An 18,308-nucleotide genomic window follows, 5' to 3' on the forward strand; every position below is an offset into this window, starting at 1 on the left:
AACAAATAAATATAAATCAGAGTTTGTGTCAATTTATTTTATTTTTTTTTCTAAATAAAAAAAAGAAATATGTCGAATCATCTTTTTATTTTTTTTTTAATTTTTTTTCATATATATATAAAATTTATATTAAATACAACCCACTATTTAAAAATCAACTATTGAGTTTTTTTATATTTATTAGTTATATTTCTATTAATAAAAACCCTAATTTTATACATTTAAAAAAATAAAAATAATTATAAAAATTGATTTTTTAAAAAATAGAATTTTAAATAGAATTTTAAATAAAATTTAAAACTTATTTTACAAAGATAACTATAAATTAAAAACCATTATTTAATTAATTAAAAAAAAATAATAAATTAACCAATATTTTTTTAATTACGGTAGCCAAACAAACCTTGTTCATTTTGGAATCGGTGTAAGAGACTGTATTGGTAAATCATAAGGTGAAAAAAAAAATTTTACATTATTATCAACTCTAATTAACAGATATTTATTAACCCAAATCCTTAAAAAACCATTAAATGATGTTGGTTCTTTGGTGTTAAATATTTACCACCATCAATAAAAATCTTAATTAAAAAAAGATAAATTAAAAAAAAATTTTATTTTTATTTAAATATTTAATTTATTTATTAATTTGTAAAAACTATTTATTATGAATTAATTTTGATGGGGATTATTGGAGCTATTGCTTGATATTTTTTTTATTTCTTTTGAATTTATTTGGTGTTTTTCTTTTATTTTATTTGTAAATGTTCCTGGGTTAAAACAATATAATAAAGCCACTGTTGGGGCTAACTCTGTAATTACTAGACCTATGAAACTAAAAACAATTGAGTTTATATTTGATACCAGTACTAATACAAATATACAATGAAGTATGAATCCTATACTGCAAACAATTGAAACTACGAATATTTTTTGTTGGTGATCAGAGTTAGATAAGGTTTTGATGGATTTCAAACTTAAAGTTTTGTAGAGACTTCTTCCTAAATAAACAAATAAAATTGCAAAAACTATTTTATATATTAGTAAATATATAAAAATGGTTTTAAAATTTTAATAATAAAAAATAAGACTATTGACCTACCCAAAGAAATAATTGACTGAACTACAGCATATGAAATACTAATTGCTTTTTGTGTATTTGAAATTTGGCTGGGAATAAATAAACGGGTCCCACATTGATTATCTGGTATAACTTTGGAATATTGATAGATTAAAATGATTCCAATAAAGAAAAGGTAGAGTAAAACATTTATAAAGAGTACAATTATATGCAGTCTTTTTAAAAGGGTTACTGTATTTCTGTTTTTTTTTTGTACCAAATAAACTATCATAAACCAAAGAGAGAGTACAATACTAAAAGTTGAAAAATAAATAAAAGTGGGTAGCACAACAAGAATATAGTCTAGTATTGGATTGTTTAAAAGTTTTCCTTCAACTAATAAGAAAAAATATACTAAAAAATTTTTAATTAGAAATTTTTTTTTTTTTTTTTTTGTTATAAAAAACTAACATACCTGATCTAATTGTAATAAATACTGTAACTGTAATGGTTATAAGCTGAATAAGTTGAAAAGATAAAATAACTTTCTTTATGTATAAATATATAATTGTAATGACTTGATAGAATCCAAACAATGAAACTAAAAGGAAAAGAACTGCAAGAGTATACATCAGCCCTATTGTTTGTTGATCAAATAATTCTTTTTTGTTATTTTCCCAGTTAACTAAACGATTAATTTGAAAATATATTGGATTTCCTTCTGGTACATTGAGTACATTGGTGCAGTAAAAGTCTGACACTTTATAACTATCTAGATTTAATGGAGTTGGGATTGATTGATTCTCTTTTTGTATTGCAATGTCTAAAACAGTATATTTTTTGTTAATAGTTTCAGATAAAGTTGAAATTTTGAAACAAATATTAATATTACTAATGCCTGATCTTGAGGAAATCATGATACCATCGCTGATTAATGTGCCAATTATAGCTTTTTTAGAATTTAAAACTGCAAAGTTATCTGGTTTATTATAGGATACAAAGTTTGATGCTAAAGAATCAGATACTGTAGATGTATAGATTCCTTTATTAATTTGGGAAATTGTGAGTGTTTGGCATGTTTGTTGAATTGAATCATTGCTAAATTCCAGTCTTCCAATTTCAAAAGAAAAGTTTGATTGCAGCGATGGACATACCTTGGTTATTCCAATAACAGGAATTGATGATTCAAAACAAGATGATCCATCCCCACAGCTGCATACTAAAGAATCTAATGATTTTCTAATTCTAAATGAAAATTTAACATAAAATTATTAGTATATATAAAATATATACATTTATATAAATTTAAATATAATGAATACCTTTCAATTCTACATAACGATTCTGTACGATACAATTCAGAATTTTGAGAACCTAATGCTTTTTTTATATTTGAATAAAATAATTCATAATTGAAGGTTTTTTTAATTTGATTAGAAACATATGGAGTTGGTGTTGTAAACCATTGCGTTGAAACATAAATTCCTGGTAACCATTCTCCCTCCTCCCATGCGAATTTATTTGTGAATTCATTCAAAGAATTGTTACAGTTTAAACATTGATCTTTATCCATCCCATTAAAATAAAAAGAATATGATGATCCGAATGGTACCAAAATTTTACAACCCAAGTGTGATAAGCATTCATCCTTATTTATAGAAGGTTTCCACCATTTAAAGCCAGCCTCCGAGCATTGTTCCTTATTCATAGGAGCGGTAAATAAATAGCATCCTAATGGAGAATATCGATGGTTTGCCTATTATATATGTAATATATTAGAAATAAATAATTGTGATAATAATATTAAATACTTTTAATATCTTACAGGATTACAAAAATAATTCGGATCGTTAGGTGGACGGACACACCTTCCTAAACTGTTTGATAAAGTTATACTTCCCCCTTTAAAATAAGAATCATCAGAGCATATACCAGATTGATCTTTACATTGTTGCTCAGAGGTACATTCTATGTCTTTTGAAAAACAACTACCTAAACTACCCTTATCTCCTGCACAATCGCCTAAAGGTTTGTTTGAACAATCTGTCCAAATGAAATTTGATGCTTCGCATTCTTCTTTATCCATTTGAAAAAAACATATTCCATATTCATTTGAAAAATTACCACCAGCTATTACACAAAACTGGTTTTGGTCATTTGAAAAACAACCAGAATATTCATTTTCCTCCGTACCACCAATATAAACACATTTTTTACCGCACCCATGTGTGCACTTTCCATAACTTTCCCTGCACTCTTTTTCTGATGTCACATTTGTTAAATAAGATCCATTGGGTAAAATGCAAATGTTTTGAGATTGGCACGAGGTTTGGTCCTTATTCTCCAAGCTATAGCATTTGTCATTTGAACAATAACCGCAAAATGACGATACTGAATCACACTGAGCTCTACATTCTTCTGAGTTTTCGCATGGCAATGATGGACAATAGCCAAATGAGCTACATTCTATTTCTTTGGACTCTAATTGAAAAGAATAGCCAAGATAACAAACATCAAAATCAATCATGCAGGTAGAATCTAAACAACCTCTTTTAATTTTACAATTAAAGTCTTGATAGTTTGCAATATAGGAATAAGTTGAACGGTTATATATGGACTTTCTTCCGATGCAATCTAGAGATAAATGTTGATGGTACACATTATTGATTGTGGTTTCATTAACTATAGTTGTTCCATTTATAAAATAAAATAGAGTTCCAATTGGCAGTTTCTTTAAAACACACTTTATATATTCTCTATCGATCACTTCAAAATCTGATTCGCAAACTCTTTGATACAGGTCACACTTTTTGGACCCATAATTGATACAGTCAGAATCTTTTGAACAATGGGGGGCTGCAAGTACATCTTTACATTCCCTAATAGCCAAAACAACACTATAATTGGCAACGGTTAAGTCGAGGGCTTTAGTTGAACACTCATCAATATTTAAAATAGTTTTATTATATTCTGATAATACAGAAATTGTGCACTCTTTACTTGAACATTGGTCATTAATTAAATCATAATTAAACCCGATATTTTTTGTTGAGTTGATTGTTGTTAAAAAGGGGTTGCAACATTGATAATAACTGAGTTGTTTATTGCAACATGGGTTTGAAATATATAGAGGATCGTTACTATTAGTATATGGGCAATTTGAAATGGATTTTTTGATTTGGACAAAATCAGATTGATAAAAACTGTTAATTTTATTTTGACAACCTAACCAAGCATTACTATTTAAAAGGGTATCTAAAGCAAATCTATAACTATTTGTATCAATTTCGTTTGAACTTTTAAGTAACAAAGCTGAAACATTATTCATTAAATTACTAATCTCCTTATACTCTTCACTAATACATTCATTGGATTCTTTTGATGATTTAAATTTTACTATTAGTTTTATTTGCTAAAAAAAAAAAAAATTTGTTTAATATTAAAAACTATTATTTTATTATAATAACAATAATAACAATTATATTTACCTTTCCTTCTTTGTTAAATAAATGTTGATTAATTACAAATGTTGAATTTTTTTCCAAAGTTTCAAAATCTAGATATTTCTCATAAAATAAATTTGATTTCTTGTCAAGTAAAAAAGAAATTTGAAAAGATTTTGGTTTAAAAGAATTATAACTTGGAATGACATTTTTTATCTTTGTACCAATAAAATAAGGGTCTTGATATACAGGGTTTAAATCTTTCTGAGGGAACAAATTAAAAAACAGGCTCTTTTCAAGAGATAAAGTTATTATGAAATTTTGAGTGTAAAAAGCTTTCTCATTTAATAACAGTTTTGATGTAGCTCTTAAATCAAAATAACCTGCTTGAACTGATCGAGATGATGAAAGTGGGTATTGATATCTAATTCCATAGTTATTAACAGAAAAGATTACTCCTGAAGCATAAATTGGAGCTAGCCTTATATAAAGTATTAATGGATGTGTACTATTTATTGGTTCTAAATATAACAATAGTTTATTTTCCCCTAAATATAAATAAAAATAAAAAATTAATACACTAATTTTTTTTTGTTTTAGTTCAACTTTAATAATATTCATAAAAAAAAATTTTATTTTAAAACTTACTTTGTTCTAATAATTGATATGTTGAGTTATATAAATCGGGGTATTTATTATTTTCGTCATCAGAAATATAAAGAACAGAGAAAGAGTCAACGTTTGGTAAACTAATATAATAATAATCTGGTTTGGTTATTTGAAGAGTGAAAAAAATTGGACGTGAGATATATAATAAATTTTGTTCATTAAGATTGATACATCTATGAGATGGATGGATTATTTGACATGGTTCAGCAGAAGGATCACTATCTTTAATTTCTATTGAGTTGATGATTAAAGAAAATGTAAAAGAACCTTCAATTGGTTCAATTACAATAAAATAAGTATCGGTTGTCCACGATTCTAAAATAATAATAAAACAATTGTTGTTATTATTAATTTTAATATTTTATATTTTAAAGTGAGGTTTGATAATGTAAAAATATAGCAAGTGCTTACCTAGTTGTTTTTTAAGAAACGACTCAATATTGTCATTGGGGCAAATATTAAAATTTATATTTCTTTGAAATGCTTCACCTCCGTAAGCCCTCTCATTATTAGATCTAATGTTTTGTGAAAGTAAATTTGAACCAATTGATGAATAACCATAGCCACTGATAGAAGTTACCTTTAGACTAATACCATTACAATGAGTGCCATTTGCCTTAAATCTGAATTGTGTTTTTGTATTTATTGTATATTCATATTCTTTATTCATCTGTTCCAGCACTATCCAATCACCATCACACTGATAGTTTTCATTGTCAGGGCATTCTTTGTTACACAATGGGTTTACCTTTGGACAATTACCTTTTTCTGTATAATCACAAGAGCAATCTATAGTTGAATTTATGGTATCTGGACATTTAAAACTACTACAAGTAAGCAAATCATAGAGATAAATATCTTGATCTACTTTGATATCTGCAACTGCATAACTAAAATCAACTCCTAATATATTTGTATTTCTTTGGAATATTTCTGTACTATTGATATCTAAACCTATAATAATATTTTTTAAAAAGAAAAAAAAATATTAAAACATATTAAAAATCTGATATAGTTAATTAAAATAAATACAGTATATATATTTAAAATATAAAAATAATATTATTATATGTTTATATAGAAGCATTTTATTGAATATTTTTTTTTTTTTTTTTTTTTTTTTTATTTTAAAAAATAAATTTTTTCCCCAAGATTATTATTTAGATATTTCTAGGTTCAAATAAAAATTTGCCGTTGCGATATATTTTGGGATGTTTTTTTATAAAAATATTGATTTTATTAAAAGTTGCGACTATATAATCAAAAAACCAAATTATATAACTATATAAATAAATACATATACAAATACAAATACAAATACAAATACAAATACAAATACAAATACAAATACAAATACAAATACAAATACAAATGCTTTATAATAAAATATGAGAATTAATAAAATATTTATTTACCTTGTTTTTATTTCATTTTTTGTTTTATTTTAATTTTTATTTTTATTTTATATTTTACAATTTAAAAAAAAAATTTCAAACAAAAAATAAATTGAAAAAATAAAAAATATAAAATACAAAATAAAATAAAAAATAATAAATAAGTTAATTATAAATATCTTTTATTATTTCTGTTTTATTTTTTTATTTTATAACTATTTTTATAAATGCTATCTATAAAATGACTTAATTAAGTTTTTTAAATTAATTTTTAATCCTACTGGCAATGCATTATCTATAATACTATCATTTTTCAAATATAATAATGCTATACCATTGATATGGTTTTCTTCAAATGTTTGTACTAATGTTGATAAATTATTTTGACGTAATAATTCTGAAACTTGGCCCATATTTAAATCTAAAATTTTTTTGTTGTTTAAATTCTCTGTGATTGGATTTTTTCTTCCCAAAGTTCTGTTCATTTCGTATTTGAGATTCTTTTTAAGACCAAAAGTATATATTCCATATCTTTCAGATTTTTCCTCTATATCATCAATTTCTAATAGTGCTAAACCGGACTTGTCGATACTTCCAAATATTGGAATAAGACTTCCAAGTACATTATTATTTTTTAACCATTCACATACTTGAAATGGTCCCCATTCTAATATTTCATTTATTATTTCTTCTCGTACGTAACTACTCTCATTTGAATATTGATTTGAACCTACAGCATCCAAAACTGGGTTATGAATTTTTCTAACTTTATGATTATTATTATTATTATTATTACTATTATTGGTAGTAGTAGTTGTTGTTGTTGTTGTTGTAGTATTTGATCTGCTATTTGTATTTGATTGCTGGTAGTTAGAGTCATCACCCTTTAAAAAACTTATTAAATCCGAAGAATTATGGAATGATGAAATTAAATCAAATAATAATGAAATTTCTACATGTGGTAATTCTCTGCTAACCTCTAAAAAAATGTGATAATTTTTAACTTTTTGTTCATCAGGAATATCCATTATTTGTACTTAATAATATTTGTAAGAGTAAAAAATGAAAACTTAAAAAAATTAAAAAAAATATAATTAAAAAAATTAATAAAAAAATTATAAAAAAAAAGCACTTAAAAAATAAAAATTAATAAAAAAAATTAATAAAAAAAATAAAAAAAAAGTAATCTTAAAACAATCACAAAAAAATAAAAAAAATTTTGAACAAAATTTTGATAATAATTCACCATATCATCTTTTTATCTTTTGGAAATGATTTGATTTTAAAAAAAAAAAAATTAGAGTTATATTTATTAATTATTAATTATTTATTAACAATTAATTATTAATTATTAATATTATTATTGTTACTATTATTATTATTATTGTTATTATTATTTAAATTATTTAAATAATTTATTTTCTTTTGTATATATATTTTTTATTTCCTTTTTATTACAATATTATTTTTATTTTTTATTACTATTATATTATTATAATTATTGTTCTTAAATATTAATTATTATTATTATTATTATTGTTATTATTATTATTACTATTATTTGATTTTAAATGGGATTGAGCCTCTTCATACAATGATCTATAATAAAAAGCTGTACTAAATAAACTTTCAATTTCACGTTCTTCCCAATTTTGAGTTGGTGGTTTTTGTAAAAATATCATAATATCTGGAAAATCTCTTTGTTTAATATCATCGGACCATAAAACTAGAAATGCAGCGCAAACGTAAACATGAAAAACACTGAAACCTTCCTTTTCACTGAGATAAGTATCCCACATACGAATAACCAATGGAAATGGGATCTCTCTCATGAGCAAACAATTCATCCATCTAAATGCAAAAGCTATAAATTGAGCATCTTGATCGGCTAAATGGGCACATAGTGAATGATTGATCTTTTCTAAAAGGCCTTTTAATTGTGCTAACATTCTTTGTATTCCTGGTTGTGCAAATGTGTAATGATCTTGAATACCATCTAATAGTTTTGTAAGACACCAATATGAATCCGCTTCAACATTAGCCAACATATTAGATTCGATTTTATCAACTTGACAACACATAATATCCTCTACATATTCTGATAAAAATACCCAAATAAATGGTGTTGCTAAATCGTTAATACCTTGAACATATCCTGTTGATGGATGTCTAATACTCCATATATATAATATTCTTTCTAATAACTATAAAGTTTGAAAAATAAAAATTAATAAATAAGGTCATTTATATATATTTATACACACTAATGTGTTACTATCGCTATTACCATTTGAATTTTTGGATGTTGAAATAATGGTACACCTGGATTTGTTCTTGGAACATCTACCTGAATTTGTTTTAAAGTTTTTCTATCAGCTTCATTCTTTTTTTCGTCACATATATAATATTGTGGTAAACTGTCTCTATACTCTTTTCTTTTTCTTTCTAAATGTTCATCTCTTCTTTCTTCATTGGTTGGTAAATAACCCAATAGTATTTTCCATGACATTGCCCTATATTTATCGGGTATTCCCCTCCATCCCAATGATTTTAATGACTCTAAATCAACATTAGACCCTGTTAAAAGCTTTTCAAATTTCTTGGTTCTATTATTATTTAATTGTGCTATATTCTGTTGTTGACTTGTTTGTGAAGTATCAATGCCGCCATTACTTGAATTTAGTGATGACGACAATGAATTGGGTGAAGGTGGTAGTGATGTTGTGCTTGATGTTGAAATTGATAGATGAGTGGTTTCACCTGTTATATTTGTAACTGTTGTATTTGTTGTTGCTGTCATTGATGTTGTTGTGGTGGTAGTTGTAGTTGTTGCTATATTACTGTTATGTATATTTATTGAATCACCTGATGTTGTTAAATGGGATGAAAACTGTCCATGACTATTATTACTATTATATATACTGTCATAATCTTTTTTCCTATTTGGTATCATATTACTAAATAAGTATAATTAAATAAATATGAGTATTAATAACACATCCTACTACTATTACTATTTAACTAATTATATGCTATATGAAAATACCCATTAAATTTTTCAAATCTGTGTGGATGAGTATTATTTACAGGCTTTGCAATACCTGGACTTTTTCTTGAAAACCTCCAAAAAGCCTCTTTGACTGGGCTATTTGTATCACTATGACTATTACTCATCTTCCTATATATATGTTGAAATTCTAAAAAAAATAAAAAAAAAAAAAAAAAAATATATATAAAAAAAACTATATAAAAAGAATTTAAGCTATTTATTTAAAACATATATATATATATTCTATTTTTTTTATTATTTTATAATGCTGCTGTTGAACCTATGTTAAATAAATATTTTTCTCTGTTAACATAAAAAAATTAGTTTTTTATTCACCAAAAAAAAAAATTAAAAAAAATAAAAATAAAAATAAAATAAAAAAAATATTTTTTTAAAAAAAAATATAAAAAAAACAAAAAATATTATTTATTTATTTAATTATTAAATTGATTATTATTTATATAAATAATATATAAAAAAATAAAAAATACCCACACTATTTTTGTAAATCTATAAACCAAGTTATATTTATATATAAATAAAAAAATTTTAAATTGTTTTTTTTTTTTTATAAAAAAATTTTAAGTTTTGTTTTAAAATAAAAAAAATAAAAAAATTAATAAAACAATATATATGTGAGTGTGGGAGGGTTTTTTTGTTGGTTATTTATCTAATGAATTTATTTACTAATTTAGTAGTACAGTTAAGGAGAAAATTAATTTTAAAAATAAAAATAAAATAAAAAATTAAAATAATAATAAAATGTGTTGTTGGTGTGTCATGTGAACATTATACAGTTATAATCTTACATTTATTATAATAATATTCCAATATGATTTCTCTATTTGTTCATTATAAATAAAAAAAAATAACAAAAAAAAAAAAAACAACACAACGGCAAATCGAAAATTTAAAAATAAAATAAATATTTATAAAAAAAAAAAAAAAGATATTTTTATAAAAAAAATTAAAAAAAAAAAAATTAAAAAAAAAAAATCTAGATTTAATATTTTATTCTCTTTTTCTTTTATTACCATCATCCAAGTCCATTTTTGTAGATTGGGTTAAAGTTGATGATTGAGTTTGTTGTTTTTTATTTGATTTTACAATTGGTTGTTTTTTGGTAGTGGTGGAGGTTGTAGTTGTTGCAGTTTGTTTGGATGGTAAAGTTTCTTCTTCAAGTTCTAGGATTTCCTCATCATTAATTTCATCATTATTATTATTATCATTATTATCTTTATTATCTTTATGTTTATTGTGAGGTATTAAATTTCCTGTTGGTTGTGTATCTTCTTTTCTTTCAATTTTCCATAATTCCAAATCTTTTAAAAGTGATGGGTCTGAAACTATAGCAGTACCTTTAGTTTTTCTAGTTATTGCGTGTAAAACTGCAGAATGTGGGTGTTTACTAACTGATGCTTTTGCTTGATCAAATGTTAATCCAAATAAATGACCTCTATAATATTATTGTGAAGATTGGTATACATTAGTTAATTATTTATAATAGATATTTTTAATATTTCTATCAATTGAAATACTTACAAATTTGAAATATCATATGGGCTTCTTAAAGTTGTTTGTGATTTACCAGAACTACTTAAAATTATATTTTTACCAAATGATGATCTAACAAGGGATGATATCATGTTAAAGAATGCTGGTCTATCTTTATCATGAAAAACATTTGTATATAAAAGTTCTAAAAATATACCTTTTGCAATGGCCTGTCTAACTCTCTCGGGTTTAATAAGAAACTTTGATTGTGTATTGACTGTAATAATATCGATATCGTTTGAGTTACATGCAGCGTTGAATATTGCTGGGTCGACAGGTACAATACTGACAATGTCATATGAGTTTACAACTGGGTTATTTGAATTGATTAAATTAAAATCTGCCATTGTTTTACATATAACTTCTAATCTTGTATATTGCTTTAATGTTTTATTAGCACTGCCTACATTCATCCATCCTGATACTGTACTATTTTCCAAATCTTCCTCTTTAATCTCAATCTTTTTAATTTTGCAAATATCTTTATAACTTATTTTACCATCGACTGTGTGTGTTAATGCAACTGAATCATATCCAACTACAATACATAAAAATAATATTAGTATAATAATATAAAATTATAAAATCGAAATAATAATCTATTTACGTTTTGTATGGAGTAATAAAATGTTCTTTAATTTGGCTTCTGGCAATGATGCATCTACATTCAAGTCATAATATACCATTTTATTTATTTATCTATATTAGGAAAAAGAGATTAGTTTATCTCTTTTGTAATTAATTTATAAATTTATAAAAATAAAAATAAAAGAAAATAAAAAAATAATTTACGAAAAAATATGAAAATTAGAAAAAAAAAATAAAAAAAAAAAAATTAAAATTTTAAAAAATTATTGTGATTTATTTTTATTTACTATTTTAATTAAAATCAATTTGATTCAAGTCATAGAATATATTTGGTTTATTATTTTGCAAAACAAGTGGTTCAGAGATTAGACACATTACGGTAGTGATTACGCCGGAAAAAATAACATCAAATGGCTTCCAAATGATTAATACCAATAAAATGATCTGGGAATTTAACCAAATTTCGTTAATTTTCAAGGCAGACAATATCATTACTACAATAAAGACAACGATAAACGATATCGATAATGATATGGCCAGTGTAGTAATGTACATAAAGTTATGGGCTACAGTTAGCTTGGTGGGGTTGTTGGTCATCAAAGTAAAGGTCTTTCTGGCGGATGTGCAGTAGGATTCACCGTATATAGCAACCATCGAGAAAGAGTAAACGTTAAAGGTGAATAGTATACGATTAAAGCAGCACAAGATATTAGCCAACAAATTAAAAAAGAAACGAAGTCCGGGTAATCTTGCAAACATCCTGCAGAGCATCTCCAATGTTGTTATGGCACATACAATCAACGAACCTAGTGCAATACTTCCAAATGATGTGGTCATGGCTCTTGAAAATGATGAAAGGCATGGATTTGGTGGCATGTTTGAAAAGTCTTCGTTGGCAAAGAAATACCAGGCAGCAAAAAGACCGGAACTTGTGCTATAGCAGATATAGATTATTACATATTGGGTCCAGTACATGTTGAAAAATAGGAACAATACTTTCATGACGCCAAAGAAGCTATTGGCCTCATAGATTGCAAAGCCTGCAGTGTAGACCCATAGATTACAAAAGACCATTGTTAAAACGAGTGAAATGAAGCTAACACCGATAATGGATGGGTATTTCTCGACGACGGTGATGGAGACCGATATGACTTTGGCAGCAAATGAAATCTTACTTCTAAAGCAAAAGAAAAAGCTTACAATGCAAACAAGTGTTACAAATGCCAACGAAGCACAGAAGTACTTTTCATTTCCGATAAAGAGTGCTATACCGAGTATCAACATTACCACCAAAAAGAAGAAACTGGTTTTAATCATATTTACAGGATGGATCTTGAATATTCTCTTCCAAATCAAGAAAAATATTAAAATCAATGGAACTACAATTAAAATGGCAAGGAAACCTTGGAAAACATAGCTAACTATACCCTCTCTAATTATAGGATCATTAATCAAAGAGCTTACAAACAACAGTACAAACAGTGCCATTTGGACAAAAAATAAAACTGAAAACATGGTATCCTTATGTTTTGGTTTGTCTGGGAATCTGCCGCCAAATCCCCCGCCATCGTTCAAAGACATTCTCTCTTCTCTTTTATCAACTACTACGCCATTTACAATTATTCTAGTTGGTTTTTTTTTAAATAAAGATTTAAAAAAATTTGAGCTTTTATTTACTATACCATCATTATTATCACTAGTATTGTTGTTATTATTATTATTATTATTACTATTTATATCGATTTCGGAATATCCTTTATCATTTTCATTATTTATTGTGTAGATACTATTATTGTTATTATTATTAATATTATTATTATTACAGTCTTCAGAGGCTTCATTTAATCTTTCATATGGCTTTTTATCTTCTATACCCATTTTTTTTAATATTCTATTTATTATAAAATAAAATTAATAAAATTGATATTAAAAAAAGATAAAAATAATAAATTTGAGTATTATTATAACAATAATTAAACTTTTATTTAATTTTTTCTTTTATTTGTTTTTTTTTTTTTCTATTTAATTTAAATTATATTTATTTATTTATTTTTAATTTTTTGAGTTCCAAATTTAGTTATTACCAATAATTTAACTAATCTATCTAATTTTTTTTTTTTTTTTTTTCAATATTATATTTTTAAATTTATATTGTCGCATCCCTTAAAATTTATTTTTAATCCACCAACACACTCCTGTCAATCTCCCCCCCAAACTTTTTTTTTAAATTTTAATAAAGTTTTTTACTACAAATTAAACACTTACCACACAACACTCCCCCACACTAAAAAACAATATGAATTAAATATATAAATTAAAAGAAAAAGAATACATCATTTAAATAATATTAATTTTTTTGCTCGAAAAATTAAAAAAAAAAAAAGTAAATGTTTAATACAACAAATTGTTATTTTATATTGTGTTAAAATTGATATAAGGTAGCCTAAATTCATAGGATTTTTTTAAATAAACACTCTAATTTGGTTATTGCTAAAATAGACAACCACATTAGGTGATGCTATAAAATTGTTATTCAATATTATTATATAAAAAAATTTAAATTAACTTATTATACATCAAGATTTGATTTTTATCCACACAAAGTAATCAAAAAAAAATAAAAACAAAAAACAAAACTTAATTTTAAAAAATACAACTTTATATTTTTATTAGTGGTAATAAAAAAAATTATAATTATTATTACTGTTATTAATACTATTAAGCTTGAACTAGTTGGTTATTAATTTTATAATTAAAACCAAATGATAAATCTCTATCACCAGATAAAAGAATTTGTTCAAAGAAAAATGTATTGTTAGTATTTGGCATTTCTACGGTAACTGGAATTACACCTTGTCTCTTATTTGGAACTGGAGCTGAGGATTTACTTAAAAAACTATGACTTTTTTTAGCTTTGTCGCTAAAATCAATACTTTCTCTTCTATTTAAATTCTTTCTACGATGGGATTGGCCAGGTGCTGGATTGGAATCAGAGGCTGATGATGATGGAGCGGGTATTTGGAAATATGGAACATTTTTAAGATTACCTGTAAAATCTGAACAATGTACACCACGTGGCAAACATATGGTAGCGAAAACTGCACGAAGTGGTAAATCAATCTTTGGTAAAGTGAAACCAAAACGGCCTGTATTGGATTGTCTATTAAAATTATGAGCATCCTTTTGAAGTAAAACAATTTCGATTTTGATTGCAACATTTTGGTCGAAAACACCAGGTTTTAAAATTGGAATTAATAAAAATGGATCGCTATAGGAGGGACGAATTGGTTCACCATCCATCATAGTAGTCCAGATTTCATATTCGAATGGTAATCTGAGTCTAATGAATTGTTTTTGTGTATTTTTAATTTGAAGTATAATTTGATGAACTAGCTTTCCGCTATCGCTACAAGTGGTTATGAAATGAGCACCTTCGCAAATGGAAACCAATACAGCAACATCATTATTTCTCTTTACTTTTAAACGAAGTTGGAAATCTGGTTCTAAATATTTATAGCTTAAAAGAATTGGATGGCTGGCCATTGACGATAATTGGATTGGTAACTCTTTAATATCGGTTACGCTAAGACCAAGGTTACCAATATCCGAGATTTCAACATTAGTTCTAGCTTCTATACCAAGATAACCTCTTTGTCTATTAATTTCGTCACCTTTACAAATCATTGATGGAATATTGATTTCACCAGATGTATCCTTCATTGAATATTCTGCATTCATATTTATGGTGAAATCACTATCAAAACCATAATCCAAGGTTATTTGTACTACTCTATTATGACTTGGTGATGTTGGACTTTCCAATGCTAAAACCTCCCATCTTTTTAATGCTTGGCATTCGACATTTACAATGTTGATATCATCTTGGATCTCAATATTAAATAATGATAAATTGCCTGCAATAATCTTTTTTTTTAAAAAAAATAAACATATTAATATTATTATTATTATTTGTGTTTATAATATTTTAATTTATAATACTTACTTTATAGTCAAATTGACATTTTAATAGTAATAAACCTTCACCAATTGAGCCAAGAATACTTTGTGAAACAATAACATTAGGTTTAACATTAACTTTTGGAACATTATTATTATTATTATTTAATTGAATTTTATTTGAAATGAAATCATCATTGATTGTCCATTGTGCTTTTAATATAGTGTCATTAGCAAGCTTAACAAATGTTACTGTATAATCGTTTGCATCTTTTGAATGTTTTTCTGACCACATATCAAATGCTTCTGTGTCAAGGAATGAATTGAAAACTTTAATATTTGCATTTTTTTGTGGAACACGAACAAATACAGAGTTATTTGAGCATTCTGGAATAGATACTTCAAAACCGGCTTCTTTGACAGTTAAATATGGCAATGAGCATTCTAAAGTGATGGTATATCTACCTGGAGCACTTGTGTAAAGATAATAGCTATGATCAGCTGTTAAAATACAAGCACCAAGACTTTCCCCACTAGTCCAATTATCACCAGTGTTTGATTTACAATATTTAATTGAACTATTTAAAATTGTAGCTTTTTGGGAAATTAATTTAATTGATTCTTTTGTAACCACTGTATTATTGTTACTTTTGTTTTTATTATTGAATACTCTAATTTGAAATTCACAATCGAATTGTGCTATTCCACTTTTTGAAGTGATTTTGTAAGATGCACTTGAAATTAAATAATTTACATTTGATCCTTTAGAATCAAGTTGAATTTGTTGATATAATTCATATGGTACTGTAACTTCACCATTTAAAGCTTCAATCATGTTTATAACTATAAAAAAGTTGTATCAAAATTTAATACAAATATATAAATAAATAAAAAAAAATAATAAACTATTTTAAAAAAAAAAAACTTTAATATTGGATATTAATAAAACTTTCTAAATATTTTCTTAAAAAAATATTAAAAAAATAAAAAAATTTTTTAAAAATTTAAAAATTAAAAAAAAAAAAAAAAGGTTAATTAAATGAAATGAAAACAAATAAAAAAAGGGGGATATTTATTTGAAAATAATTAGGAATGATCATTCCATTAATTTGTTTTTATTAATTTTTGTTTTGATTGGTATCGTTACTATGGTTATTTTCATCGCTATTATTATTATTACCATTTATATTATTACTATTATTATTTATATTTAAATGTTTTATATTTTGTGAAGCATCTAATAAATCTCTTAATAATTGATTTTCTAAATAAACTTCGTTTGAATAAGTTTGATAATAATACTCTTCTCCTTCAGCAGCTTTTTGTAATAAAAATAGCATTTCTGTTACTCTTTGTTTTAATAATTGGTTTTCCTTTCTAATGTGTATATTTGTTTCTCTTTCTTCATTAAACTGTTTTAAATATTGCTCTGATTTTGATTTTTCGCTTTGAAGAGATTTCTATAAAAATATTAATTTAAAAATTAATAAAATAAAAAAAAAAACTATGTGTGATATAATAAAATAATTACCATTTGTAATCTTCCTTTTTCTACCAACCCCGAGATTGCTGCAATTGTTTCTGAATTTGATGAATCTAAATCCTCTTTATCTTTTTCTAACCTAAATATAACTAAAATATTTATTTACATTAATTAATATATTTTCGCAAACAAAAAAAACAAACAAAATGGGTACTTACTTTTTTTTAATTGTTCTGTTTGGATTGATAAATCTGAAATTTCTGTTTCTCTATCTTTAATTGTATTTTCTTTTATGGCCAAGCGTTCTTTTAAAGAGTCTATTTCATCTTGATATTTTTTAATTTGAGTTTCTATATTTACATTATTGGTTGTGGGTGTATTTTCAGTTATTGTTTTTACAGTACTATTATTATTATCTATGATTGTTGATTGTATTTGTTTTTCTTCAGATTTCTTTATTATTTCATTACCAATTTTAAAAAATTCAGAGTTTTTCTCTTTGTTGACTATCATTCTATTCTTTAGCTCTTGAAGATTTTCAAATATATTTTGAAGCATTTGATTAATTTTTTCATTTTTATTTAAATTTTCATCGAATTTTATGTCAAATGGTAATATTGCTTTATTGTTGCTACTATTATTATTACTGTTGTTTATTGTATTGTTTTTATTTTTATCCTCAACAGTTGTTGCTGTTGGTGATGTCAAACTATCTACATCACTCATTTTATTTGTTTGATTTTATTCTGTTTATTATGTATTATATTTTTTATTTTTTATTTATTTATTTATTTATTTATTATACTATATATTATTACTATATTATTATTATTACTATTATTAAAGTATAAATCTATAAATTACAATTATTTTGAGGTTAAATCACTCTCAACCCCCTAAATATATATTTTTTAAAAAAATTAAAAAAAAAAAAATAAAAAAAAATTAATAAAAAAATTTTTAAAAAAATTTTAAAAAAAAAATTTTAAAATAAATAATTTTTATACAAATAAATGACTTATCTTTTTTTTTTTTATAAAAAAAGTAATAGACTATACATACAATGTTTTTTAAACTCAAACAAAACTTAATTTAAAAAAAGATGAATATATAT

At 24.4% G+C, this 18,308-nt stretch overlaps 7 protein-coding genes across 7 annotated transcripts; 1 reads left to right on the forward strand and 6 right to left on the reverse strand.

Annotated features, from left to right (window-relative positions):
* Window positions 1-669: 669 nt before the first annotated feature.
* Window positions 670-7,591, reverse strand: DICPUDRAFT_96277 (uncharacterized protein; the record flags this gene model as incomplete). Its single annotated transcript, XM_003283108.1, has 9 exons — window positions 670-1,025; window positions 1,100-1,453; window positions 1,533-2,302; window positions 2,380-2,813; window positions 2,883-4,469; window positions 4,546-5,048; window positions 5,149-5,484; window positions 5,581-6,123; window positions 6,868-7,591. 9 exons carry the CDS (start codon window positions 7,589-7,591, stop codon window positions 670-672), a joined length of 5,607 nt encoding a protein of 1,868 aa, XP_003283156.1.
* Window positions 7,592-7,841: 250 nt separating this feature from the next.
* On the reverse strand, window positions 7,842-10,125 carry DICPUDRAFT_52083 (uncharacterized protein). Its single transcript, XM_003283109.1, has 4 exons — window positions 10,108-10,125; window positions 9,610-9,915; window positions 8,851-9,520; window positions 7,842-8,767 (listed from the first exon to the last, which is right to left on the reverse strand). Exons 2-4 carry the CDS (start codon window positions 9,735-9,737, stop codon window positions 8,078-8,080), a joined length of 1,488 nt encoding a protein of 495 aa, XP_003283157.1. The 5' UTR covers window positions 9,738-9,915; window positions 10,108-10,125; the 3' UTR covers window positions 7,842-8,077.
* A 498-nt stretch (window positions 10,126-10,623) lies between these two features.
* DICPUDRAFT_25197 (uncharacterized protein) lies at window positions 10,624-11,852 on the reverse strand (the record flags this gene model as incomplete). The annotated part of the gene is made up of 3 exons (XM_003283110.1): window positions 10,624-11,068; window positions 11,155-11,704; window positions 11,774-11,852. The coding sequence occupies 3 exons, from the start codon at window positions 11,850-11,852 to the stop codon at window positions 10,624-10,626; spliced, it is 1,074 nt and encodes a 357-aa protein (XP_003283158.1).
* A 151-nt stretch (window positions 11,853-12,003) lies between these two features.
* Window positions 12,004-12,819, reverse strand: DICPUDRAFT_91041 (uncharacterized protein). The gene has a single exon (XM_003283111.1). The coding sequence runs from the start codon at window positions 12,754-12,756 to the stop codon at window positions 12,046-12,048; it is 711 nt and encodes a 236-aa protein (XP_003283159.1). The 5' UTR covers window positions 12,757-12,819; the 3' UTR covers window positions 12,004-12,045.
* A 73-nt stretch (window positions 12,820-12,892) lies between these two features.
* On the forward strand, window positions 12,893-13,705 carry DICPUDRAFT_93399 (uncharacterized protein). Its single transcript, XM_003283057.1, has one exon. The coding sequence runs from the start codon at window positions 12,902-12,904 to the stop codon at window positions 13,169-13,171; it is 270 nt and encodes an 89-aa protein (XP_003283105.1). The 5' UTR covers window positions 12,893-12,901; the 3' UTR covers window positions 13,172-13,705.
* A 767-nt stretch (window positions 13,706-14,472) lies between these two features.
* Window positions 14,473-16,546, reverse strand: DICPUDRAFT_146788 (uncharacterized protein; the record flags this gene model as incomplete). Its single annotated transcript, XM_003283112.1, has 2 exons — window positions 14,473-15,678; window positions 15,758-16,546. The coding sequence occupies 2 exons, from the start codon at window positions 16,544-16,546 to the stop codon at window positions 14,473-14,475; spliced, it is 1,995 nt and encodes a 664-aa protein (XP_003283160.1).
* A 283-nt stretch (window positions 16,547-16,829) lies between these two features.
* Window positions 16,830-17,920, reverse strand: DICPUDRAFT_146789 (uncharacterized protein; the record flags this gene model as incomplete). The annotated part of the gene is made up of 3 exons (XM_003283113.1): window positions 16,830-17,171; window positions 17,243-17,343; window positions 17,413-17,920. The coding sequence occupies 3 exons, from the start codon at window positions 17,918-17,920 to the stop codon at window positions 16,830-16,832; spliced, it is 951 nt and encodes a 316-aa protein (XP_003283161.1).
* Between the last annotated feature and the right edge of the window lie 388 nt (window positions 17,921-18,308).

The sequence above is a fragment of the Dictyostelium purpureum genome, assembly GCF_000190715.1.
Source record: "Dictyostelium purpureum unplaced genomic scaffold DICPUscaffold_3, whole genome shotgun sequence".
Lineage (NCBI taxonomy): Eukaryota > Evosea > Eumycetozoa > Dictyosteliales > Dictyosteliaceae > Dictyostelium > Dictyostelium purpureum.

Coding starts and splice junctions, on each gene's coding strand:
- DICPUDRAFT_91041 (XM_003283111.1), bottom strand. CDS start 12,756: ATGAAAGTATTGTTCCTATTTTTCAACATGTACTGGACCCAATATGTA.
- DICPUDRAFT_93399 (XM_003283057.1), top strand. CDS start 12,902: ATGACTTTGGCAGCAAATGAAATCTTACTTCTAAAGCAAAAGAAAAAG.
- DICPUDRAFT_52083 (XM_003283109.1), bottom strand. CDS start 9,737: ATGAGTAATAGTCATAGTGATACAAATAGCCCAGTCAAAGAGGCTTTT. Junction 9,521..9,609: donor AGATTTGAAAAATTTAATGG/GTATTTTCATAT, acceptor ATACTTATTTAG/TAATATGATACCAAATAGGA. Junction 8,768..8,850: donor AACATCCAAAAATTCAAATG/GTAATAGCGATA, acceptor CAAACTTTATAG/TTATTAGAAAGAATATTATA.